This window comes from Eptesicus fuscus, chromosome 2, assembly GCF_027574615.1.
Source record: "Eptesicus fuscus isolate TK198812 chromosome 2, DD_ASM_mEF_20220401, whole genome shotgun sequence".
Taxonomy (NCBI): domain Eukaryota; kingdom Metazoa; phylum Chordata; class Mammalia; order Chiroptera; family Vespertilionidae; genus Eptesicus; species Eptesicus fuscus.
The window spans coordinates 44,316,963-44,343,634 of NC_072474.1; the positions used below are offsets into that span (position 1 = coordinate 44,316,963).

The 26,672-nt window shown below is 41.6% G+C and overlaps 1 protein-coding gene across 2 annotated transcripts in view; it reads right to left on the bottom strand.

The window, feature by feature from the left end:
* The window catches only part of NPNT (nephronectin), an 83,484-nt gene extending 57,318 nt beyond the window's left edge, over window positions 1-26,166 (bottom strand). Inside the window, exons 1-3 of one of the 2 annotated variants that reach the window (XM_028158608.2) lie at window positions 25,660-26,166; window positions 23,405-23,505; window positions 1,389-1,439 (exon numbers count right to left, since the gene is read on the bottom strand). In XM_028158608.2, coding sequence (XP_028014409.2) covers window positions 1,389-1,439; window positions 23,405-23,505; window positions 25,660-25,730 — 223 coding nt within the window. In that variant the 5' untranslated portion in view covers window positions 25,731-26,166. The remainder of the gene's footprint in view (window positions 1-1,388; window positions 1,440-23,404; window positions 23,506-25,659) is intronic. The other variant, XM_008150243.3, reaches the window with a different exon arrangement.
* Between the last annotated feature and the right edge of the window lie 506 nt (window positions 26,167-26,672).

Sequence of the window (26,672 nt, forward strand, 5' to 3'; positions counted from 1 at the left end):
ATCACAGTAACTCCAAATGCAATTTTCGTTTGTGAAATAATAAGTGTGCGTCAAATAAATCATAGGATCTGTGGTTGTAATCCTACAGTTAAATTCTAGTTCCTTCAGTTCCTTTTCTTTGGGTTAGGTAACCAAAACTGTACTCCACTCTGAGGTTTGCATCTTGTCTCCTTTTCACTTCTTTTTGAGTTACACACACACACACTCACTGACAGAAGTATTCATTTGCAAAAAGCAATGTGAACTTCATTAGAGAAGTGACTATTTTCAAAAGATGGGCCGGGTAAACAATTTGTATTTAAAAACATGCTATACTATGGATACTAGAACGGGCCCTAGTAAACACAGTTCAGAGTTCATTTGTTCTATATATATCATCACACACTAATAGTAGCAAACATTTATCAAGCCAGCAACAATCTTGCAAAATAGGTTTAGAGAGTAGGAAGCTGTGGCTCAGAAAAGTTAAGTAAAATATCTAATATCTCATGGTCGGCAAGTGGCAGGAACAGGTCCTGTACCCGGTCTGTTGGTGACAAAGCCCACCTTCTACTCTCTCTACGGCACTGCCCCCTAACGCAGTCAGAGCCCAGCTAGTTAATTCTGTAACTGTTAGTCATTATAAGATACAGACACTTGAACTTTTTAAGTCTCCCTGAAGAAATTCCTTAACTTTTATTTCTAGCATTACCAATTGTGCTCCCAAATGTTATCAAAATCCTCTCTTTCATCTGTCAGGTTAAAGTATGTTGTCTTCTTGGCACCAATTTAATTAAATAGAATTTCACATATTTCACCGAAATTTTCCACTGAAGTGTCAGTAGGGTGATTTGTTAAGTGGCATTATTCACTTGCAAAAATGCTTTAAACAAGGAGAATGTGTACTTGTATCAAAAAGAATAGCATGAATAGCTGTAGGTGCTACTATAACATCTTATATCTTTTATACAAAAAAATATTTCTTACCTGAATTTTTCCATGAAGAATTAATATGAATACAATTCCCTCAGGTTAATGATAGGCTGGTGTTAGTAATTTCATTTGGTGAACTTTGTGGGTGTTTTAAAATTTGCTTCTTTAAGTATTAAAAATATAAACTGTCCTTTAGGTTAGAATGGAGGTCAATTTATTAGATTGACAAAACAAGAGAAAGAAATTACAAACTGAAAGGGAAAAGTTTAATGTAATAACTGAAATAGAATTAACTTAGTATGATTATGAACAGAATAAACACATCTCTAAGGAACATAGTTCTCCCCCACAAAAGCAACTCAAAAAAACCACAACTAATGTTAAGTTTGATTAATTTTGTGAAGTTATTGTTTAGAAGTTATGCCTTTCAAGACATATATTAGCCACAATTATTGCAAGAAATATGTTCATCTAACCTTTGAGCTGGCACCTTATCCTGGCTATTCTCTGCCTTAAGACGTAGAAAGCTGCAAAACAAATGTCCAAAAAAAGAAATTCCAGATCTTTTCTCTGTAAGGAGGCGGAACTTGGGTATTTATCAACTTGTTACATTCCCGGAGACTTACACACATTCAACTTTCAGTGCTTTTCTGAAACAAAAAAAAATCTAGGACATGTTTAAAATAGTTATATTTTAGTCACCATTTTGTCATTAGAAAACATTTTGTAACAAAAATATTAACCAATAACTGAAGTTGTGCTATTCTTTCATAGTCCAAATTCTAAGTTAAAATATTCAGACCTTTTGTGACACTGTACCTTCCAATCCAATTTTTCACTTTCAGAATATTAATTTTTGGTTCCAAGAGACAGTATCCTTTTATTTAAATGTGTGTTGGACAAAGTATCTGAAAAAAATTAAAACCTTTGATCAATTAGTAACCAGGGCTGGTAGTTTTTAAATCGGATATATCTTTACTTACCTGTTTTCTTACATACTGTATGTTCCCTTTTCTCTTCAAATTTGGGGAAGAAATATTAAGGTTTGTTTTTTTTTCTTTCCTTCCACAGCATTTTCTTCTTGCATGGCTGCTTTGGTTGTCCATAGCAACAAGAATTACCCTGAAAGCTCAGCCATTTCACTTAAAGGATACATAAATAACTCAGTTTAATGAAAGTAAATGGAAGAAACTTGAAACACAACTAATAATGGTCAGGATTCGACCAGCCTAGAGACCCTAGAGGTAAGGGAAGAGATGATTTCATTACTTCTCTTTTGCATGAACATCTTCCCTTCTTAAAGCATAAAACACTCACTTTAACTTTCGATTTGTATATTGATTTGTAGAATTTAAAATTAGATGAATAGAGCCTTCTTTTGGGTACCAGCAAAAGAAAACAATTCTAAGTTCAATTTGATTCAAATGAAGTAGTAATTTTATCAATGCAGAATTATTGCTCTATATTTTTAAAGGCACATATTAGATTTAGTTGTTAGAGATTTTTTTTATGTGGGTTAGGTTTATAAGAAATTAGTGGGGATTTTTTTTACTGTTGTTAACTTCAGAAGAACTCACCATACCTTGATGTTGATACATTTCTTAAAATAGATAGTGAAATATATCAGGTACAATCTAAACAAAAAGCTGAAAATAAATCAAAGCATAAACTAAAAATTAGATTCCAGATCACATATTAAGAACAATTGTTTATAACAATGGTTCTGTATAAGAATGGAAAAATATAAAAGGATACCGTTTCTTTAATACTCTTTAATTGCCAATTTTGAATAATCTAATTTATCAAGAAAAATATATTAAATGATTTTAAACAAAGGTTAAACAAACATCATTTATTGTAAAGAATAGCAAACATCATTATTTCCTAACAAGCAGCCAAACAGTTCTGTACAGTTTATTTTCATTTTATAATATCGTTAAGTTGGGCCATATTTCTCCTACTTAACAGAAGTCAGCCTTGACACTCAGAGATCTAGTGAATTTTATAATATTGGTATATATACATCCATTAATAAGACTTTTAGCATGAAATTTTAGCCAATGCCCCATATTTTAACACTTGCATTTTAAAACTATACAAAACTGCATTTTAAAGAAATGTTAAACCTGGAAGAGATTATTTCCAGGAAGTTTCTGGAGTCTATTTTCTATTGATACAAAAGGAAATTTTCAACCGTCACCATGATTTTTGTGAAAGTTGCCAAAAAGAAATGCCCTACATGTATTTTTTGCATGTGGTATAAACACCACTGTGAGAAGCACTAAAATAGGATTCATTAGGTGCACCTAATATAGACGATCCTATCCCATTTCCTCCTAATAATCTGTTATCTTTACAGCCAGTGTAAAACAGCCACAGTAGTAAATACAGGCAATGTTACCATCGGACCCACTCAGTTACAGCTCACAGATATAGAGTTCTCTCCTGCCACTTGCCCGAGAACCGCTGCTTAGATGCATCTGAGGCTTCTCAGGGATGCTGTGCGCTTCACTGAGGGTTCTCAGGGATGCTGTGCACTTCACTGAGGGTTCTCAGGGATGCTGGGCATAGTTAAACATAATAAGCCCTCTGGTGATCTTATGAAATTGTAACTAATATAAACCAGAGAAACTAAATTATTCAGGGATTACTCCTTGCATGCTAAACACAGGTTTATGGATTTGCAGGCAACCCTGGGCTGTGGACGGTGTTAAAGAAAATGAGGGATAAGAAACCCCAAGGAACTGAGCCTACTTACAATCCAAACGTAAGTCTATTGTCTGGTATATAGTTCAACTTACTGTAAAGGATTATAAAATGCCCAAATATTAGGCCAATCATAATCATTGAAAAATAAATAATAAAATGCTTCAGGCTAAGGTAACTAATGCAGTTTCCATGTGACTCAGACAGGACTCACATGGACTCTTGAGCATAGAGCACAGCATGACACATGTGCCTCCTTCCAGGTGACAAGTGCCAGGGACATGCATGGAAGGGAAAGGTCCCTCCTCACACTGTACGTCTACCTCTCAACCCTAGTCTTTTGCTAGAAAAAGCAGTAACTCTAAAAATTCCCCATGCCCCAACTTTAAATGTCATGCCATATTTCTCATTGTCAAAACAAGTTAATATTAACTAGACCACCAATTTACACCATACACAAGAATAAACTTGAAGTAGATAAAAAAAACTTAAATGTAAGTCATGAAACCATAAAAATCCTAGAAGAAAACATAGACAGTAAAATCTCAGATATCTGGTGTAGCAATACTTTTTGCCAATATATTTCCTAGGGCAAAGGAAAAAATAAACAAATGGGACTACATCAAGGTAAAAACCTTCTACATAGCAGAAGAAACCATCAATAAAATGAAAAGGGAACCTACTATGTGGGAGAACATATTTGCCAATGATACATCTGATAAAGGGTTAATCTCCAAGATATATAAAGAACTTTTACAACTCAACATCAGGAAGACAAACAATCCAATTAAAAAATGGGCAAAGGACCTAAATAGACACTTCTCTAAAGAAGATATACTAGTACATATGGCCAAAAGACATATGAAAAAAATGTTCAACGTCACTAATCTTCAGAGAAATGCAAATTAAAACTATAATGAAGTATCAACTAACACCTTCCAGAATGGCTATCATCAATAAATCAACAAGCAGCAAGTGTTGGAGAGAATGTGGAGAAAAGGGAACCCTAGTCCACTGTGGGTGAGAATGCTGACTGATGCAACCTTTTTGGATGAAACCAAAACAATATGGGGTTCCCTCCAAAAATTAAAAATGGAACTGCCTTGCCTGGCTAGTAATTGAGTGGCGATCTGTGAACTAGCAGGTCACAGTTCGATTCCCAATCAGGGCACATGCCTGGGTTGCAGGCTCGATGCCCAGTAGGGGGCGTTCAGGAGGCAGCTGATCAATGATTCTCATTATTGATGTTTCTATCTCTCTTTCCCTCTTTATTCCTCTCTGAAATCAATATATATATATATATATATATATATATATATATATATATATTATATTTTTTTTTAAGAAAACAAGTTTTTTAAAAATGGAACTGCCTTTTGACTCAGTGATCCCACTTCTAGAAATATATTCCAAGAATCCTGAAACCCTAATCAGAAAGAATATATGCACCTACATGATCATAGCAGCATTATTTACAACTAGATGCCCGGCGCACAACATTTGTGCCCTGGGGAGTCCTGTAGGGGCGGGTCCCTTAGCTGGCCTGTGCCCTTTCACAGTCTGGGAGCCCTTGGGGGATGTCCTACTGACAGCTTAGACCCGTTCCCCACGGAGTGGGCCTAACCTGGCAGTCGGACATCCTTAGCGCTGCCGCAGAGGCAGGAGAGGCTCCTGCCACTGCGCTCACCAGCCTTCAGCCTGACCTCTGGCTGAGCAGTGCTCTCCCTGTGGGAGCGCACTGACCACCAGGGGACAGCTCCTGCATTGAGTGTCTGCCCCCTGGTGATCAGTGCGGGTCATGACGACTGGTCGTTCTGCTGTTCAGCTGATTTGCATATTACCCTTTTATTATATAGGATAGCTAAGGTATGGAAACAGCCCACATGCCCATCAGTAGATGAGTGAATAAAAAAAGCTGTGGTACATACACCATGGTATACTACATGGCTGTAAAAAGAAGGAACTCTTACCCTTTGTGACAGCATAGATGGATCTGGAGAGCATTATATTAAGTGAATAAGCCAGTCAGAGAAAGACAAATACCATATAATCTCATTTATATGTGGAATCCAATGAACAAAATAAACTTATGAACAAAATAGAACCAGAGGCATGGATGCATGGAACAGACTGACAGATCTCAGGGAGGAGGGAGGTGGAGGAGACTGGAAGAGATTAGCCAAAGAACATAAATGCATAGCCCTTGGACACAGACAACAATGTGATGAAGGCTGGGAGGGGGTGTGGGGACTAGGTGAAAGGGGGCAAATGGGATGAAAATGGTAGACATCTGTAACAGTGTCAACAATAAAAATAATGATCCTACCTAATAAAAGAGTAATATGCAAATTAACCATCACTCCACTACAACCACAAGCCACGCCCACCAGCCACGCCCACCAGCCAATCAAAGCAAGTATGCAAATAAACCCAACCAAGATGATGGTTAATTTGCATACATAGGCGCCCTGAGCAGACCCCCTGCAACGGATCGCAGGGAGCAGGGTGTCTGCTCTGGCATGAGCGGACCCCCTGCGATTGATGACAGGGAGCTGGGTGTCTGCTCCGGCCCCAGGTCAAAAGACTCTGGCAGAGGCTTTCAGCCTGGTGCCGGAGCAGACCACCTGCAATCGATCGCAGGGAACTGGGGGTTGCTTCGGCCTGGTGCAAGACTGGACCCCCTGCGATCGATTGCCTGGGCAGGGAGCTAGGGGTCTGCTTTCGGCCTGGGCAGGAGGGGACCCCCTGCAATTGATTGCAGGGAGCTGGGGGTCCACTCCTGCCCAAGAGGCTTTCGGTCTGGGCAGGCCTGGGCAGGGTTGAGCCGGTGATCACAGGGAGCTGGAGGGCCCCTGCCCAGGCCTAAAGCTTCAGCCAGAGGCTTTAGGCCTAGGCAGGGCCCAGCCCTCGATTGGTGTGAACTATAGAGGAAACATCTTTTCTGACTGCACATTGGCTAATCTTCCTGTATGCCACTGGTAATACTCTTAGTAACTTGGGTAATAAGAATCCAAAAAGGTGATCTAGGGTTTTTCCACCACACTTCTGGAGAAAAAAATGAAGGTCTGCTGCTGGAAGGGCTAAGAAATGTCATATCCCTGCCCTAGCTGGTTTGACTCAGTGGATAGAGCCTGTGCCTGCAGACAGCAGGGTCTGGGTTCAATTCTGATCAAGGGCATGTACCTAGGTTGCAGGCTCCTCCCTGACCATTGCCCAGATCAGGGCTCATGCAGGAGGCAACCAATCAAAGTGTTCCTCTCACTTTGATGTTTCTCTCTGTCTTTCCCTTTCTCTTCCACATTCTCTAAATGTCAATGGAAACATATCCTCAGGTGAGGATAAAAAATAAAGAAATGCATATCCTATGAAAGACACATCTTGAAAATGCGTAAAGAAAGTTGTCATTTCTTCTTGGTGAAGGGACTGGAGTCCGTGTTGATGAAAACACCTTGGTGGCTGGGTTAATGGCAGTGGCTGCAGCAGCAGGGTGATGGGGCTGGTGCCTTCCCCTGATCAGCCCGGTTGCCTCCCACAAAGGGAGGCCAGACTGCGGCTTAGGCCCGCTCCCCGTGGGGTGCGGGCCTAAGCCGTCAGTAGGACATCCCCTGAGGGCTCCCAGTATGTGAGAGGGAGCAGGTTGGGCTGAGGGACCCCGACCCCCAGTGCACAAATTTCGTGCACTGGGCCCCTAGTGGTAAAAATAAAGTGAATGACAGTGGGAAAAAGTTAATATTAGCATGGCAAATGCTATTCATAGACAACTATTCAGCTCTGTACATTTATAATCCCAACATCCAGGACAACTGATTCCATGAATAACATTTTAGGTAAGAATTTGGATGATCCCAACTTTTAGTCCACTACTTTATAAGTATTAAAGCTACAGAATTCATCAGACTTTAACACAGGATTAGAGAACAGAACATTTAGCAAATATAGAAATTATTTCTTCATAAATTATGTTTAATTCCCTCAACTTAATTATTTCAAAAACAATTCTGTCTTATTTAGAAAATGAAAATGTCTTAATTCTTGGCCATCTATAGACACCAAGATACAATGAATCTTTTAATTCATCAATGATTTAAAAATTCAATTCAAGGGTCAAAGGACCTTGAACCATCTTACCTAATAATAGACAAACATGTAAATTGACTGTACCTCCGCTACACCTACCAGCCAATCAGGAGTGATATGCAAATTAACCCAACAAAGATGGCAGTTAATTTGCATACACAGGCGCAGAGCAACCGGGGGCGTTCCGCCCCACCACCGGTCTCTCAGGGCCTCTGGGCAGCATGGGAAGGCAGGGCCAGAGCAGAAAGAGGCGGCTCCAGGGCTGGGCCTGAGTGGAAAGGCAGTGCCGGCAGCCAGGGAAAGGAAGGCCCATTCTAGCACGAATTTTCGTGCATCGGGCTACTAGTTACCTAGTAAAAACTGTTACCACAGTAAGTGTTTGTAATATAAAATCAACTCTAAACACCCACATACATTAAAAAATACTACTAAGCATGAACTGCAAATTGTTTTTCTATTATTTGCTATTTGTTGGAATGCATGCATATGGCAGATAATTACCAAGTACCTACAAAATCTTAACACTGAAGAAAAACGGAAGGTACTGAACTTTAAAATAATATTTTGGGTGGCAGAAAGCTTATATTTGAAAAGTCTATCCATGAAGTAAGTTTCTGAAAATTTAGCAACACACACCTTTGACCATTTAGGGACCTTTCATAGAAACTGAGTTTGAGAACTCTGATTTATAAAAACAAGGCTAAAGATTTTGAAAAACAACATTGTTTTTGGCAAAGTAAGCCTAAATCCAGAAATTCTTAATGGTTTCTTCCTTTGTGTATATTAGCACAAATTTAAACTGTGATGACATCTTTCCTAAAAGTTCATAAGTCAATATCTTCAAAAGGCAACCCTAACTTTGTGATGTGATTTTATAATAGGAAAACAATCTCAGTTTTGAAGAATTTATATAATTAATCTACAGCAGTGATTAATTTATATAATTAATCTACAGCAGTGATTCAACCTTTTTCATCTCACAGCACACATAAACTAATTACTAAAATTCTGTGGTACTCCAAAAAATATATTTTTTAGCAATCTGACAAAAAAAAAAAGTAGGTATAATTTTGATTCATTCACAATGAATGGCTATTGTTGTATTGGTTATTGTCATTTTTTTTATTTAACAATCTTAGGGAAAAGATGTCAGTGCCCCTGACTAAATAGTCAGGTATACATGTTTTAAAAATTCTTGAGGCACAACGGTTGAAAATTGCTGATATACAGAATGGTGAAAGAGATATTGACTAAATCAAGTGTTCAGTTTTAAAATTTAGTTGAGTCTAAGATTATCCACATGCAAATCACCTATGGCAAATCCTTAATTGCAAACTGACTTTCCACTGACATCTAGTACCCACCAAGGCTGTCTCCAGCCTTTAGTTAATGTCCGACAGGAAATGAGGACTTCTAATTATATATAACTAGGGAAAAAACTGTTTTCTCCCAAAAAAATCAACTATATATTCTAAAGCTAAGAAATCACTTTGAGTACTCATATCTTTTCCTTCCATGAGAGTTAAAAATAGCAAGTTGACTTTACAGTGTTTCATCAGACTAAAAACTAAAACTCTTGAGAGAATCTAAGAAAGAATATTGAATAAATATATAGATATCTGTTACTATTTTATAACAAATACTAATACATAATAATACTTTATCATATGTAGGTTTCTGTATACTCCTGTATGCTGGCTTTATTAGGAATTTTATTAGGAATTCTATTATGGCCATAACTCTCTCTTTAATTATGCACTAGTAGTAATGAAGTGATGAAATCAGAAAACTCTAAAAAAACCTTTAGTGCATTCAAGTGAAGAATTTCTTTATATTTGATATTACTTAACAAAACTATGTCTTGTAACACACTAGATTTTTAGTAAATAGGCGTATGCTTTGCAACTAATTTGCTCTGGTAGATTCCCAGGGATGCACTGTCCATCACATCAGGCCTGTGCTCTCAGTAGTTTCTATGGGTGTAGTCTCTTTGAAATTTTTTGAAAAATTTTCAAGCCAAATGATCTGGGCTTCATCTTTGAAAACTGATCATTTATTAGTTCCTATGAAAGACCTTGGCCCTGCCCATGTAAAAATCCTCATTTCCCCTCCACGTTGATAAAGTGTGAAAACTCGGACAGGGTAGATTCTTGGTTGGTGCTGATCTCCTAGGGCACGTGTGCATCAGGGTTTCAGGTCCCAGTGTCCCTGCGGCTTCAGGAGTGTGTGGGAATGAGCACTTCCTCACAGCGCAGTTTGGGTGTCGATAGGGACTTGAAGAATACTTACCACAGGCTCTGCTTTGAGTCTATTACAGGCCTTACATGGTTTATGTAGAGCAGCCCTCCCTGAGATCCAGTGAACTAGGATAACAACTAAGGGTCATGTTGGCTCCTTTGCACGCCTGTAACAATCTGGAGCTTTGAGGAAATGAGCACTGGTCAAGATTTTGTTGTTCCTGGGTTCACTGGCCCTTATTCCAGTTTGTGCCTCATCCACCTCTTACTCCAAGCCATAATTTACATGGAAATAAGAATATAGCACAATGATGATGAGCTAATATATAGATATGTAACGAATGCAAAAATAATGGCTCATACAAAACTGATACAGAAATTCCCCGCCCCCTCCACTGATTTCTTTGCAGAACCTCATACTGGATCCTAGGAGACCCCTACCCGCAATCCATTCACAATGTACCAACACCATCAACTGACTGATGATGACTGATTTTTAAAAGATACGGACTAAAACAAAAGCAAAAATATATGGAGTGGCCTTTAATTAATACAACAATCTTCAGGACATTGCTAGAGATCCTAACTTGGAACTGTCTTGTCTAACCTAAAATTGTCCATAAAGCCCTCAACAGTTCATCCATCACAGCTAGATATTCTGGAGCGGTGGCTCAAAAAGCTAAGTGCATAGATAATACTGCTTAAATGGCATACAGAACAGCCTTCCATGTACTTCTAGAGTAAGAGCCTCACCTAGCATTGCAGATCTTCTATGAAACAGTTTTAGCAACCAAAACTGGCTTCAAGGTAGAAATGTCACTGTCCCCTTCCACTCCCATCATCCACTCCCCTCTGCAAAGGACAACATGAAGGTCTTCCTTCAGAACTATCTCTGGGAAAAGCCATACTTCTCCAAATAAATGGTTTGCTTTATACCTACAAACAACATGAATTATGTGAGCAATAACACTTCCCTTTCTCCTTTGGTTACCAGAAGTGAAGAGCCAAATTACAAGACATATTTAGGATCCTATGGCTTATCTATCTGCGTTTTAGTAATTCTTTTCTCAGCATCTTACCTTTTATTCTGTCCTTTTTTCTGCCCCCCTAGACCTTGTTAATTCTATATTCCTAGTTTATTGTATGTTTTCCTGGAAGACACATCACATCCTTCCCACACAGGTTGAACATAAACAAATTCAAAGAAATCAATTCTACTTATCTTTTAAGGTATTTCCTAAGAAATCAAAAATAGAAAGTAACTGAACAGAAGGTTTCCACTTTGTAACATTACCCATGATTTAATCTCCTTTAAGTTACATATTTTATATAATAAAGTTTATACAAGTAAAATGAGCTCTTCAATTACTGTACTTACATAAAAATAGCATGTCTCTAGAAATCTCCCACCTCTAAATGTATAGAACAATGACGATGAATCTGCAGAGATATTCATTGCAGCATATTTCATAAAAACAAAATACTGAAAACCACCTAAATGTGCATAAATAGGGGATTTTAATATTAATTATGGTATACTGTGCAGCCATTTCAAAGAATGAGATTTACATGTAGTGATAAGAAATGGTCTCCAAAATGTAATCCTTATGAGCTAATATGCTAATTAGACTGGACAGCAGAACGACCTTCTGGAACAACCAGTGGGTGTGTGTGTGGGGGGGGGGGGGCACGGGGCTGCGAGGCAGCAGGGGCCGTGAGGGCCTACGCTTGCACAAATTTTGTGCATTGGCATTATATAAAAAATGGCATTATATAAAAAATAAGTTACAGAACAGTTCTTACTTTGTGCTATTATTTTATGAACAAGGAAAATTTTGAAAATGCTTAGAAGTCTCTGTAAAGATCAATAGGAAATAATTCATGAGAGTTGGATCTAGATGTCAGAAATATTGGGAAGTCAGAAAGACTTTTCTCTCTCTCAACCTGAGTCTTTTTTAATTTTTTACTTATGCATGCATTTCTTATTTTGTTTTCATTAGACAGTTTAAGTATATAATTGTGATAAGGATTAGAATAACTAATGAGAAAGGTATGGTCCTACAGTTTTAAAGTCACTTTTTACAAGTCTTTTAGTACAAAAATATATTCATATTTCCTGAAAATCTTTTTATCCTAACAGGTGTCCCCAAAAAAACTTTATTCGGATATCAAAATTCTACATAATCCTCCCTAATGGATCAGAGGTCTAGTAAAAAAGCAAACACTTATTTACATAGGCATACAAATTATGGCTGGCCTATAAAGATAATAAAAAGTCAGTGAATTAAGCAACAACACCTAAAAGAATTTGTGAGTCTTTCTTAAAAGCAAAAAGCAACTCACATCCATAAAAAAATAGAAAACTGATAGGCAGGAAGCCAGGAGGAAATCTTGGCAAATGGACAAACCTCACCCCATCCTCCCAATATCAACCAGTTGCCTCTGGTCCAAGAGAAAACAAATGAAAAATGGGGGTAGAGAGTCCTTCACTAACTTGTCAGAGAGATTTGGGGGGAAAGTAGAGACTAGAGCATCCTAGAATCAAGCAACCAATTAAGAGTCTGGATGTAGGATTGCCAGAGCCTTGTGTCAGCACTGCAATCCAGTATTTCCCCTTACCTACTTACTACCAGGTAAGGAACCATTGGCCAACTGGCTAATGTTAACAATGTATGCCATCTGACCACACAGAAAAAAGTGATCCCACAGAAATACTAGAACACATGCAAAACAATATTTTTGCTATGTATGTTCAAAGTTGCTTATTTTAGAATATTTTTGTATTAGTAAAAGATTAGAATCAACATAAATGTCCATTAATAAGAAATTGGTTAATAAGTTAGGGTACAGACATACAATGATTCCAAAAAAAAAAGGCTCTTCATGTGCTGGTGATAAAGAAAGCCTTTCAAATTGTATAGTTAGAAGAAATAAGCAAGAATGGTGTTTATATAATATGGTTTCATTTGTATAGAAGAAGTGGGGGAAAAGAATTATAGGAATTTGCCCGTAAGTATGTAAAGTATTTCTAAAAGGTACACAAAAAATTGATAATAGCCATTCTTTGAGGAGGAGCATTTGAGGATATGAATGCATTTTCTCTTATAAAATAAATATATATTAAAAGATTGATAGGAAAATGTAAAAACCTGCACAAAATTGGTGGAAAGGGGGAAAGGTATCTGTGTGTGGTGGTGTGGGAGGAGGGGGGAGTACTAAGAACTAGGCCATCAGCACCTTTCTCTCCTTCCCTTTTGTCTCCGCCACAATGAAAGCCCAGCCCTGTGATGAGTCTCTTCCTCTGTTCACTGAAGATGCTGCGTGGAATCATTCACCATCGCTGAATTATCACTTTAAAGCATGCAGTTGATTCCACTGACCCATATGCATATATCAACAGACAAGTGGATAAAAAAGTTGTGGTACATATAAACAATGGAATATTATTTGGCCATAAAAAAGGATGAAATGTTACCATTTGTAACAGCATGGATGGACCTACAGGATATTATGAGCAGTGAAATAAGTCAGTCAGAAAAAGACAAATACCGTATGACTTCACTTATATATGGAATCTAAGCAACAAAATACAAACAGACTCATAGATACAGAGAACAGACTGATGGTTGCCAGAGAGGAGGGAGTTTGGGTAACTGGGTGAAAAGGGGGAAAGAATTAAGTACAAATTGGAATTTATAGGGAAATCATACATCTTAACAAAAGGAAGAGAAACAATCCAATCAAAAAATGGGCAAAGGACCTAAATAGACACTTTTCGAAAGTGGGCATACAGAAGGCCAAGAGACATACGAAAACATGCTCAACGTCACTAATCACCAGAGAGATGCAAATCAAAACGACAATGAGTTACCATCTCACACCCTTCAGAATAGCTACTATCAACAAACGACAAGTACTGGCAAGGATGCGGAGAAAAAGAACCCTCGTGCACTGCTGGTGGGAATGCAGACTGGTGCAGCCACTGTGGAGAACAGTATGGAGTTTCCTCAAAAAACTAAAAAAGCAACTCCCATTTGACCCAGTGATCCCACTTCTAGGAATATATCCCAAGAAAACAGAAACACCAATCAGAAAGGACATATGCACCCCTATGTTCACAGCAGCACAATTTATAATAGCTAAGATTTGGAAACAGCCTAAGCGCCCATCAGCAGATGAGTGGATTAAAAAAAAAAACTGTGGTACATCTACACAATGGAATACTACACTGCGATAAAGAAAGAAGGAATTCTTACCATTTGCAACAGCATGGATGGAACTGGAGAGCATTATGCTAAGGGAAATAAGCCAGTCAGAGAAGGATAAGTATCACATGATCTCACTCATTTGTGTAATATAATGAACAATATAAACTGATGAACAAAAATAGATCCAGAGACAGAGAAGCATCAAACAGACCGTCAAACCTCAGAGGGAAGGCAGGGGAGGGTGGGGCAGGGTAAGAGATCAACCAAAGGACTTGTATGCATGCATATTAGCATAACCAATGGACACAGACACTAGGGGGGTGAGGGCATGTGCTGAGGGGTGGGAGTGGCCAGGGAGAGGTCAATGGAGGAAAAAGAAGACATATATAATACTTTATACAATAAATATATATTTTTTTAAAGTACAAATTGGTAGTTACAAAACAGTCACAGGATGTAAAGTACAGCACAGGGAACATGGTCAATATTGTAATAACTATGTATGGTGCCAGGTGGGTACCTGAAATATCAAAGGGGTCACTTTGTAAAGTATATGATTTTTAACCACCATACTGTACACCTGAAACTAATACAAAGTAATTAAGAATGTAAACTGTAATTGAAAAACAAAATTAAAAATTTGGAAAAATGCATATAACATGAATTCTACAGATGTCCATTACATCTGCTATAATGAAAAGGGGGGGCATACCAATATTCTCAAAGCTTATCAAAAAGTTTTCAAGTAAAAAACCCAGTATTGTTTCTGGGGCCAGAAATGCCTCCTTAGTCCCAGTGTGGACATGCGTGTGCACTTTCAAGCAGCATCATCCTGTGGTGGGTGTTTTTGTTTTTGTTTTGTTTTTTAATCCTCACTGGAGGATATTTTTTCCATTGATTTTTATTTATCCTTTCAAAGAACCAGCTCTTGGTTCTATTGATCTTTGGTATTGTGGGGGTTTTTTTTGTTTGTTTGTTTTTTGTCTCTATGTCATTTACTTCCACTCTGATCTTTATTATTTCCTTCCTTCTACTTACTCTGGGTTTTTCTTGTTGTTCTCTTTCTAGTTCATTCAGTTGTCGGGTTAGGTAACTTATTACTGGTTTTTCTTGTTTTTTGAGGTAGGCCTGTAGAGCTATGAACTTCCCTCTCAGGACTGCTTTCATTGTGTCCCATAGATTTTGGATTGTTGTGTTTTCATTGTCATTTGTTTCCAGAATGTTTTTTGTTTCTTCTTTGATCTCTTTGGCAACCCATTCATTGTTGAATAGCATGCTATTTAACCTCCGTGTGTTTTATTGTTTTTTATTGTAGTTGATTTCTAGTTTTATGCCATTCTGATCTAAGAAGATGCTTGATATGATTTCAATCTTCTTGAATTTGTAGAGACTTAGCCTGTGTCCTAATATGTGGTCTATCTTTGAAAATGTCCCATGTGCACTTGAGAAGACTGTATATTCCTTAGCTTTGGGGTAGAATGTTTCCAATGATTTTTGAAAGAATGGAAGGGAGAGGGACAGAGAGAAACACTGATGTGAGAGAGACACATCGATTAGTTGACTCCTGCATGGCCCCAACCAGGGCCAGGAGTCTGCAACCAAAGTACATGCCCTTGACTGGAATCGAACCTGGGACCCTTCAGTCCACAGGCACACAACTCTATCCACTGAGCCAAACTGGCTAGGGCCTGTGACGGGTGTTCATGGGCAAATCCAAGCAGCTGACTTTGCAGTGACTAGAGCGCTTCCCTTCACTTGGCCTGACCTCCCAGTTTGGGAAGTACTAAGATTTCTAATCCATAAAGGTTATGACCTGCCCAGCTGAACTTTATGAGGCGATCTAAGGAAATTAGTAGGTCTAAATAGTATTATATAAAGGTCAGTTCTAATAGGGGCAAAGAATGAAGGAACAAAGTAATTTCTGTGAACCTTAACTTTCAAGACTACACATGTTCAAAAACTACCTGTTTGCAAAGGTCAAACTTCTTCAGCACTGCTTTAGTTTGGAATTTGCATTCCAAGACCACTTGAAGTTACCCAAAGTACATGGTGTTCTTAAATAACCTTCTCGCAGAAAGTAGTGTTTGAAAATTCTTAATAAAAAATTTCACTTTATTACCAGAGGGGTCAGGTGGGGGTAGGAGCAATTGGAAGAAGGCAGTCAAAGGTACAAACAGTTATAAGATAAATAAGTACTAGGGATGAAATTACAACACAGCTATATTTAACACTGCTATATGCTACACGTGAAAGTCGTTAAGAGAGTATACCCTAAGAGTTCTTATCACAAGAAAAATATATATTTTCTTTTGTATCTACTATATGAGATGATGGATGTTAACTTATTGTGGTAGTCATTTCTCAATATATATATATATAATTTAAATCATTATGTTGTATCCCTTAAACTTCTACAGTGCTGTATGTCAATTATATTGCAATAAAACTGGAGGGAAAAGAATTACTGAATTGAACTGAAAAAAAAAAACAAAAAAAAAAACACGCCAAAACTTCACTTCTTAAGGATTTGGACATTTAGGTTTAGTGCTGAAAATCCTATATAATAAAAGCCTAATATGCTAAGTGTCTGGTCATCCATTCAACCAATCAAAGCGTAATATGCTAATGATATGCCAAGGCCGCTCAACCTCTCGCTATGACATGCACTGACCACCAGGGGGCAGACAGTCCACAGGTCGACCAGTCGCTATGACGTGCACTGACCACCAGGGGGCAGACAGTCCACAGGTCGACCAGTCGCTGTGACATGTACTGACCACTAGGGGGCAGACACTCTGACCGGTAGGTTAGCTTGCTGCTGGGGTCCGGCCAATCGGGACTGAGAGAGACGGACTGGACATGCCCTGAAGCTCTCCATGTCCCTCCCTGGCTCCAATCGTGCACTGGTGGGGTCCCTTGGCCTGGCCTGTGCCCTCTCACAATCCGGGCTGAGGGACATCCCCCCCACCCCCCCCCCCCCGCCACCCCCTGAGTGCATGAATTTTGAATTTCATGCATTAGGCCTCTAGTAGTAATATGATTGTCCACCACCTTGCTTTTATTCCTACCTGAAAAGGGGGAAGGGCAGGTTCTGCATTCTTATCCCAAAACTACAGGAGGAAGCTGATTAACCTTAAGGCATCAAAGCCTGCCTGGCTGCATTAAGGTGGCCTCTTGCTGTCTTCAACATTGCTCTGGGCAGCACAACCCACCTTGAGACTCCCAGTTACTCCTGGAGTCCATATGACTGTACAGGTATAAAAAAGTTTCATCTATTGCAGGAGGCAGCCAATCAATGATTCTCTCCTATCATTGATGTTTCTATCTCTCTCTCGTTCTCCCCTCCTTTCTGAAATCAATACAAATATTTTCAAAAAGATTTATCTATAAAATGCTAATTCATGTTCAATGGAGGTTGCCATAGTTCACAGCTGTTGACTACAAACGGAAAGCAATTCACTAGAAATAACCTCTTTGATGGGGAACACTATGTATGGCCTTCAAAGCAGATTCCAACATATCTTATTTACTCTTGATTATGTTAAAGAAAATGTTCAAAATGTAAATAATCAAAGGCATAATATACATAATTTTGTGACTAGGGGTAGGAAATCAATTGCCAGTGTAGGAAGCAAAAATTAATAAATTATGTTCCACTGACAAGGACAAGTTACTAAGCCCAGATACAAGTAAGGAATTAAACATGAAATTTAAACATTTCATTTTCTTAATCAAAATTCTCTGCTTTAAACTAATAACTTTTTCATCTGAAATACAGAAAGAATTCAACAATTTGCTCATCATTCTTTCCAGTACTCCACAATCATTAGCCAGTAACATGGATCATCGAACTGAAATTATATGACAACCCCAAAATAGCTTCAGAATGAATTACTGTCTCTCAGTCCCTACTTTGAACTAAGCTATAAGTTTATCTAATATTGATAATAATCCAAAAATAGTACAATTGTAGCCTTATTAACTTCATTGAGAGGAAGGAGAAAATGAGGTTTAAAGCAAATAAAGCAGAGTCAAACTCTAGATGTAGGTGTTATATCTTTTTTTAAAAAGAAAATATCTATGTGTGTTTTTATAGATTTTAGAGAGAAAGAAACATCAATGAGAGAACCATTGATCAGCTGCCTCCTGCACACCCCACACCAGGAATTGAGCCCAAAACTCAGGCATGTGCCTTGACCAGGAATCCAACCTGCAACCTCTCGGTGCATGGGACAACTCTCAACCACTGAGCCACACCGGCACGGCTAGGTGTTATATATCTTTCCAAAATCTCCAGAGAAACATAAAACAACTGCGTTTTGTCTGGTGTTAAGTAATAATGATGTAAAACCACCCCAATTCACATAATTTCCTTCAGAAACCACAAATTGCTCACTGACAGCCAAAGAACTCAGAAATTGAATAGCTTTATCAAAGCATGGAACTAGTTGTATTTTGAGTTTCTCTTCACTCCTCTGTAAAGCACTTCCAACAGAACCGCTATTGTCAAAGCCACATATACAGCCAAATCTACAAGTAAACAGACAACCATATAAATTAGAAACAGAGCCTATATACTCTTTTCTACATTATGGAATCATAGAAATCTGCTCGAAGAATAAGAAAACTGCAGCTGAGAAATGTAAACAGGTAATCTATAATAATAAAAGCGTAATATGCTGATTAGACTGGACAGCTGAAGGAACTTCCAGACGACCTTCCAGACGAAGCCGGGGCTGCGAGGGCCGAGGCCCCTTGCACGAATTTCGTGCATCAGGCCTCTGGTCAGGTATAAAAGCCAGGACTGGCCTCAGCTGTCCCCATTTGTCTAGTGCTTTTACTTAAGAATTGCTTCCAAGGCATACACAGCTTTGTCAAATAAAATATAGTTAGAAAAGGTCAATGGAGGGGAGGCAAGGGGGCATATGAAATACTTTCAACAATAAAGGTTTTTTTAAAAAAAATAAAATATACAAACCCTGAGAAATCTTCATTACAGAGATCTCCACTTGGTAGGAGTAAAGAAATTGTTAAATAATTCAAATGAATTGTGCCATTAGTATGATGGAAAAGTTAAGGAACAGAATAATTACAGAGCAAGAAACAAATGTTTTGTGAGTGATTAGGGGCCGTGTGCTGTAAATATGTAACCATCAGTGTGTTAGTGTTATGAACATATTCAGAAAATTTCACTGTACAATAAACAGCCACATCAATAGTCAATAAAGCCCAAGGCAAATAGAAAAAAAACAAACACACACACAAATTTTGAATGTAGAGATTTGCTTATGAGTGAAGAATACAAAACAAAGAACTAAAGGGCAGAAAGAAAGCAAGAGTATGGCCTCTACAAGAGGAACTACGAAAACAGAACCTGCCTATTTCTGGAATAGGCCGAGCTTTCCCAGCTGGCGGGAATGTTGGGACGGAATGCTGGTGGCACGGGCAGGAAGCAGGAGGACAGCTCCTATGTCTGTCCGGGAAGCATCTCTGATCCTTCCTTCCTCAGTCCCAGAGGGAAGGATGGGGATCTGGCTAACTGTGGCTTTGTGGCTAGACACGGTGAGCCAAGCGCGGAGGCTGAGCAAGGCTAGTGCCTGCGGCGCTCTTGGCCTCTCCACACAAGTCCATGACAAGGGGGAAGGCAGCGGAAACGAAACGCATCATGTTCTGTGGAAATACACATATTTGGCCCCAGGAATACTGAGTTAAAACATCTCACATTGCCCAACCAAGAGAGGTAAACAAGGACTAGGGCACGAGATCTGATAAATACTCAGCATGAGGGAACGGCCTCCCCAGCTTACAGACACAGCTTCTCAGGGATAAATTGGGAGGTTCTGGGTGTAGGTGGGAATAGCTTCCCTTTGTGTTGCTGTGCTGATCTGAAGGAAAATCCCAAGTGAATTATTCAGAAAAAAAGCGAGAACCAGGGCACCTTTGATAAGGAAGGGCTCCTATGAGCAAGAACGCTGAGATTATCTGAGGGTCAGAAAGGCAAAAACATGTTTCATGTTAATTTCCCAGAAGCTTCTTGGAATTTTTATAGGTAATCCATTACCAGATGTAACTGTTAAAGAATAGCAAGGTATTTTCCTTGAATAAATATAGTGACAAAGGTTTAAATTTCACAAAAACTTGCTGTAAAAACTAATCAGAGCTTTCCATGTGTCCCTAACAAGCCTCTTTGGGGGCAGTTCTTCCCACTTTGAGCTGACCTCTCACCCCTGCATTCCTCTACCTGTTTACAGCAAAACAAAGACAGCGGGTTCTCTGAACTGACAAGAGTCATTTGGACCATCTGAGATTCTGGGAAAATAAAACACGCACACAAGGGAACACCCATCTTTGAACTCATTTTTACCACTTTGCCATCTCCAGTATTAATGGTAAAGATCCATCTGGCCCTTTGTAATTTAAAGGCATTTTATTTTATTGCAACAGAGAACCTTGGAATCATTTTTTATTTTGGCAGTAAAAATGCAACATACATACATCATGCCTCGAGAACAAAGAATCAGCTAGCAGGGGAACATCCCATCCCACAACACTGTTTCAATGGCAATATTCCTTTACATTTCTCTAAGTTCACCAAACACATCCATAGTATTTACTCTGTGCTAGCAGCAGTTGTAAGTGCTTTACAAATAATAACTTTTTTACGCTCTCTGTTCTGGTTATATCTCAGAGGTATACCTATGAGGTACTATACTATTTCCGTCCATTCTAGAGATGGGGAGAATAAAGCACAGAGAGATTGAATGAGTTGCTGAAAGTCACACAGCTCCTAAGAGGCAGAAGTAATTGGAACCCAGGCAGTCATGCTCCAGAGTCCATGTTCCCCTTCATTATTCTGCCTCTTGAACTTTCACCAAATCTAAATTAAGAGGAAGTATGCTTTGTGCAGGATCATCTTACAGGTTTTATAACATTATCATTTCAATATTTAAACTCATGCCATGTTGCAGCTTTCTCAGATTCTTGAGGAATAGCAAGAAGGTAAATACTACCAAATGCAGTATTTGACCACTTTCAATCTTTTGGAAACAAAATGAAGGCATAGAAAATAATAAAATAGCACCCTCTATTTGCTGGGAAAGCTACTGTGCAAAAAAGCAACTCTTAGCAGGTTTACATTTTGTAATGCCACTGAAATTTTGAAAGGCCTTTACGCGGATTCAACTTCAGAATCACCAAACTGGCGCAGACCAGGGAAAATTTAACCACATGGCTAAGAGACACAGCACAGCTCCTCAGGGTTCTTTCTGGAGAATACCTCTAAGAGACAGAAGCGTTTTCTCCTCGGAATTCTCTTATCACATCTGGCAGAGTGCTCTGCCCTCCTCCGCCTCTGCCCATTGCTTGGCACTCTGCCTTCAGGGAAGGTCACTCCACTGTGCTCAGGGCCTCCTGCCAGCGCAGCCTTGTCCTAGGCGGGGCTGGGGGGGGGGGCACTGTGCACTCCCCAAACCACTTCAGCATTTCCTTTGGGGGCGTCCTGCAAATTAAGGCAGCAAAGGAGGAGGAAACTATCTCCATTCCGGCAAAGAAACTACTCATTTTTCATTTGGGAAAGGTGCCTGTGAAAAAGGTACACTCTTCTCTTTTTGACTTTCAAAGCCTGATTGCTCTTCAAATTCCACACCTGTGGCCTCCAGCTGTGCAAACACTTCTAAAGGAGGTAAAACTGGCAGAAGACTATATTCCACCAGCTACCATTCTCCTTTATGACCATCTTCCCTTAAAAAACAATGTTGAGTAGAATAAGCAGTGCGGAGGGGGCGGTGGGGGGGCGCGAGGGGAGGACGCACGACAGCTTTGCCTAGTTCTTTTATTTACTGGAAACTGGAGTTACCAGCATCTCCCTTTATAATAGAATGTAATGGCCCAGCTGTGCAAAAAGTCTGGCCCAGTGGCTTGCAGATAGCAGGTAGACAAACATTAGTCCCGTTTACCTTTCCATCCCTAAACAGAGATGTCAGCCTGTGCATGCAATTAGAGAGTCATCCTGCGACTGTCCCTCTCCCTCCTTCAGAGAGTTCAGGATAGACGTCACATGCACTTCTCAAAGACTGAAACTGCCAAGGGAACACCTAACTTTAATTTACTTAAAGTAAATTTAATTTGCTTAAAGTGAACTTAAACTTACTCCTCACATTACCAACACGTTCCTAAGGCAGGCTCCTCCCCTTCCAGCTCCAGCTTTTGTTAACTACCCTTCTCTATTCCTCTAAGGCCCTTTCTTATTAGCAGTAAAACACTGGGATATATAGAACCCACTTTTGTCCCCATCATCTCAACAGACCTGCCCACCTAGTACTCTAAAGATGTCCCTGAAATTTACTTAATTATTTGTGGGTGTTTTGTGTGTGTGTTGTTGTTGTTGTTGTTGTTGGGGGGTTGGGTTTTTTTGTTGTTGTTTTTTTCTGAAGGGCGTGAGATATTATTTTGAAAACCAGATGAAATACTGGGAACAAATTTCTCCAACTTTTGTGATGTAGCTTTGATTTTTACCATAAAAATATCCATTTGTGCCCTAGCCGGTTTGGCTCAGTGGATAGAGTGTCGGCCTGTGGACTGAAGGGTCCTGGGTTTGATTCAGTCAAGAGCACATGCCTGGGTTGTGGGCTCAGTCCCCAGTAGGCGGTGTGCAGGAGGCAGCTGATCAATGATGTTCCTATCTCTCTCTCTCCCTTTCCTTTCCTCTATGAAATTAATAAAAATATTTTCTTTTAAAAAAAAACATTCATTTGTGATGAAGGAAAAGGTAAAAATTAGTGTTTTTGACTTGACACTTATTACATGATTACTTAAAGAAGTTAAAAATGATGCCTTTTTCAGATGGGTGGTCCATTTAGAACACAGTCAACAGTCAATACAACCTCACTTCAAAAAAAGAGGCCTCTTTACACAACAGCTATGGTAAGGATTTTATACCTTAAGTTTATTTAGTGTAAATACAGTCTAGACTCATTATCTTACCCCCATCTCAGAGCCTGCAGCAAAGAAAAGAAAACTGAAGCAGGAGAGACCGGGGACCAATGCTGAAGTGAGCATCCTGTGAGTAACCAAGCTGGCTCCTTACAGCACAGGGCTCAGGTTGGAAAGCCGCAGAGCCTGGGACAGTAACTGGACACTCCCAGGTCAGAACCCGACCAGCAAGTGCTGCTTGTCATGAGCCCTCTGGTGTGCAGAGTGAAGCCTGGAATGAGGGTGGAGAGCCCCCCTCCCAGGGAGCTGAAGTCCCCGGGTGATGATACTCACGCTGACAGTGTCCCCAGGACTGGCGGGCCCAGCCCCAGCAGCAGTCAATCCTCCCACCATAACGACACAGGCCAATTGACGACACTATTTGCCTGGGCCACCTATCGAACAAAAAGATTCAAAATAAATACAGACACTTTTGAAATTAAAAAATAATTTCCTCTTTGTCATTATGTTAGAAAATAATTAAATCACACGCACACACGAACTCCTTCATTCTTGCAGAATTTAAGGATTAAAACACCTTCAGGGGAATAGTTCTGCAATGAAGTAATTTCAAACTTCAGACAGTTAAACACACACACACACACAAGAGTAGGGGGGAAAGGGAGGGGAAGATCCTTTCTTAAATGGAAATAGCACCAGCTAAAACCAAGGTTTCTCAAGGCTGCCACTCTCAGGGTGGTTTCTGAAGCTTGAAATAAAACAGATCCCTCACAGACCCACACCTATTGGGGGGGGGGGGGGCACGGTTCTGACTGATTCATCATAAACTGAAAAGTATTAAGACATGTCAAAGTGGAAAGAAAACCATTTCTGCCTTATATAAAAGGGAGATGTGGGAAGGGGCAGAGAGAGGGGAGGAAGCGTCCACAAAATCAAACAGAACTCTTTGCGAGATAGGACTCTTTGGCAGAAAAAAAAAAAAAAAATGTAGTAGAAAAAGAAGTCTAAATAAAACCACGGGAGCTGACAGTGCAGCTAACATCTCAACTGTTCTTGTGGTGTGAAACTTTCCTGCATCAACAACTCGTGCCATTATCTTCCTCTCTAAGGTAAGGACTAAAGAAAGTATCCAATTTCAGGATACCGATTTATCCACCAGATTCCACTTTGGCACCTTCTTTGGTGAATTGTTTCCTTGTTTGGAAACAATGACTCCCCCCGCCCCCCCAGGAGGATCAATATTTTCACTGGCTGTTTTAGACATCTTTATAAACTACATTATCATCTTACACTTACTCATGTGATGCACTTCTTGTTACAAATGAGTCTGCAAGAAACGCACAACATACCCGAATGTGGCAAAGAACTGATTTAAAAAAATAAAATACTCTGGCCCCTACCCGCTTTTTTTATTAGCCTTTTCTTTTCCTTTACCCCCACCCCCCACCCCCATAGCACATAATACAAAATAACCCCGAACTTTCTCTTTCCACCGACCAGGTGGTAAACAAGCGGTTGCGCTCTACTGGTTCCCTTCCGTTCCCCTCCAGGTACAAGAAAGCCAATCAATCGTGGAATTGATTGGTTCCAAGATTGCAAGTAAAACAGGTGCGGCAGTCTTCAGGGCAGCCCAGGGAGGTGATTGGCGGGTGGGGGTCGCCGAAAGAGAGCCGCTGGAAAGCAATGTGGCCCAGGTGAAGCTCTGTCTGCGGGAGCAGCAGCGATCTGCGCTCGGGCGAGTCTGGTGTGTAACTGCACGGAGGTGGGGTAACGGTAACCGTGCACGCCCTCCCGACACACACACACACACACACACACACACACACACACACACTCTTCACGGAGGTGGGGTAACTGTGCACGCCCTCCCGACACACACACACACACACACACACACACACACACGCGCGCGCGCGCGCGCGCGCGCAGCGCACCCCGCGGCGGCCGGGGAGAGGGTGCCGCACCCCCAGCGGGAGGAAGGGCTGAGTGACAGCGGAGACGGAGTCTGGTTGTCGGGACCTGTCAGAGCACGCCGGAGTCGGGCTCGCCCCAGGTCTCCGCGGCTGTGTGCGCGCGCGGAGCGTCCCCCCACCCCAGTCCTTATTTTGAGCCCTAGGAAACCAAGTGGGCAGGCAAACAGGTCCCCCCTGGAAACGCAGTGGCTCCCTTGCCGCCAGCCGTGATGTGAGCGGCCCTGACAGCTCCAAGCCCGGATTTGGCCCCGGCCCCTGGGAAGTTTCCCCACCGAACAGCCTTCTAAAGCGAGAGCCAGAGACTCCCGACCGAGGGATGTCCCGCGCGTCACCTCCTCTCAGCGGCGGAGGGGCACCCTCGGAAGCGAGAGGTCGGGCTAGAGCCTCCCTTCATCCCCAGCCCGGATCCCCGAGCCTGTAGGCGCGGCTGGATCCCTTCCGGTGGAGAGAGCGGCTCGACGGTTCTCTTCCAGCCGAGGGGATGCGGTGGCCCAGCTTCTGGACAGACAGACGCCTCGGTGGCCGCGCCACCGCGCCGGGAGAGGGGACCGCAGGGCCGGAGGGGATTAGCGTGGGAAAGGCGGCGGAGGGGAGGTCGCCCCGGGGCCAACTCACCTCCCGTCGAATTCGGCGGCCGCCGGCAGGTAGAGAGCGGACCCGAGCACCAGCGCCAGGAAGAGACCCATGTCGGCGGCGGGCCCGGCGCGGCGCGCGGGAACCGGGTTGGGGTGGTCGGTGCCTGGGAAAGGTGGACGCTGGCCTCCCCGCCGCCCCCGAGGCGCTGCGGCCGCCGGCGAGCTGCTGCCACCCCGGGAGGAGAGCGGCGCGGCGCGCTGCCGGAGCAGGTCTGCCGCGCGGCGCCCGGAGCCCCTCCGGCTCCCTCCCCGCGAGGGAGGCGCTGCAGGGGGAGCCGCGCCGCCTGCGGGGAGGGGCGGGGGGCGCGCGTGCGCTCCACTCGCCGCCCTGACGGCCCCCGGCGAGGGGTGAGGGCTCCCGGCCCCGCCGCGGGAAGCCGGCGGGCGGGGGCGCTCGGGAAGGCAGCGTCTCTGGGGGGCCGGCCAAGCGGGGCGAACGCCAGGCGGGGAGGAACGCTGCGCGCCCGGCCCGGACCGGGAAAGCAGGGCGCTCAGGAGGGAAGGGGCCCGGGCGGCGGCGCGCCCTCGGCGTGTCCCGCCCGAGCAGGTGGCGGCCGCCGGGGAGAGCCGTAGCTTTCGCCCGACGGCAGAGAAGTCAGGGAGCAGGGAGGTTGGTTGATGGGGCTGGAGCGGAGCGCCGTCTGCATTTGGTGAAACCACAGCACGACTTGGACAAATTAGCAAAGGCAAACTCCTGGGGTTTGCTTCTCCCACAGAGTTGGCAGAGGCATATTTTTCATTTTGTAACCAACCGAAGGAAATGTTTGGCTCTCCAGTCGGGTTTTGAAGAAGAAACGTGTAGACTTTCGACCTCTGCCAGCTCAACGCCGCGCGCATGAGAAGGACAGCGATGGCTGCCCCTCCAGGGCCCTGTGCCCGCCAGAGAGGGAAGGCGCTTACTCCTTGGCAGTCTCGTGGTGCCTGATCCTGAAGTGATCATTGAGAAACCATTTTAATCAATCACTGCTCCGCTGTGGCAGAGTAAAATGCACT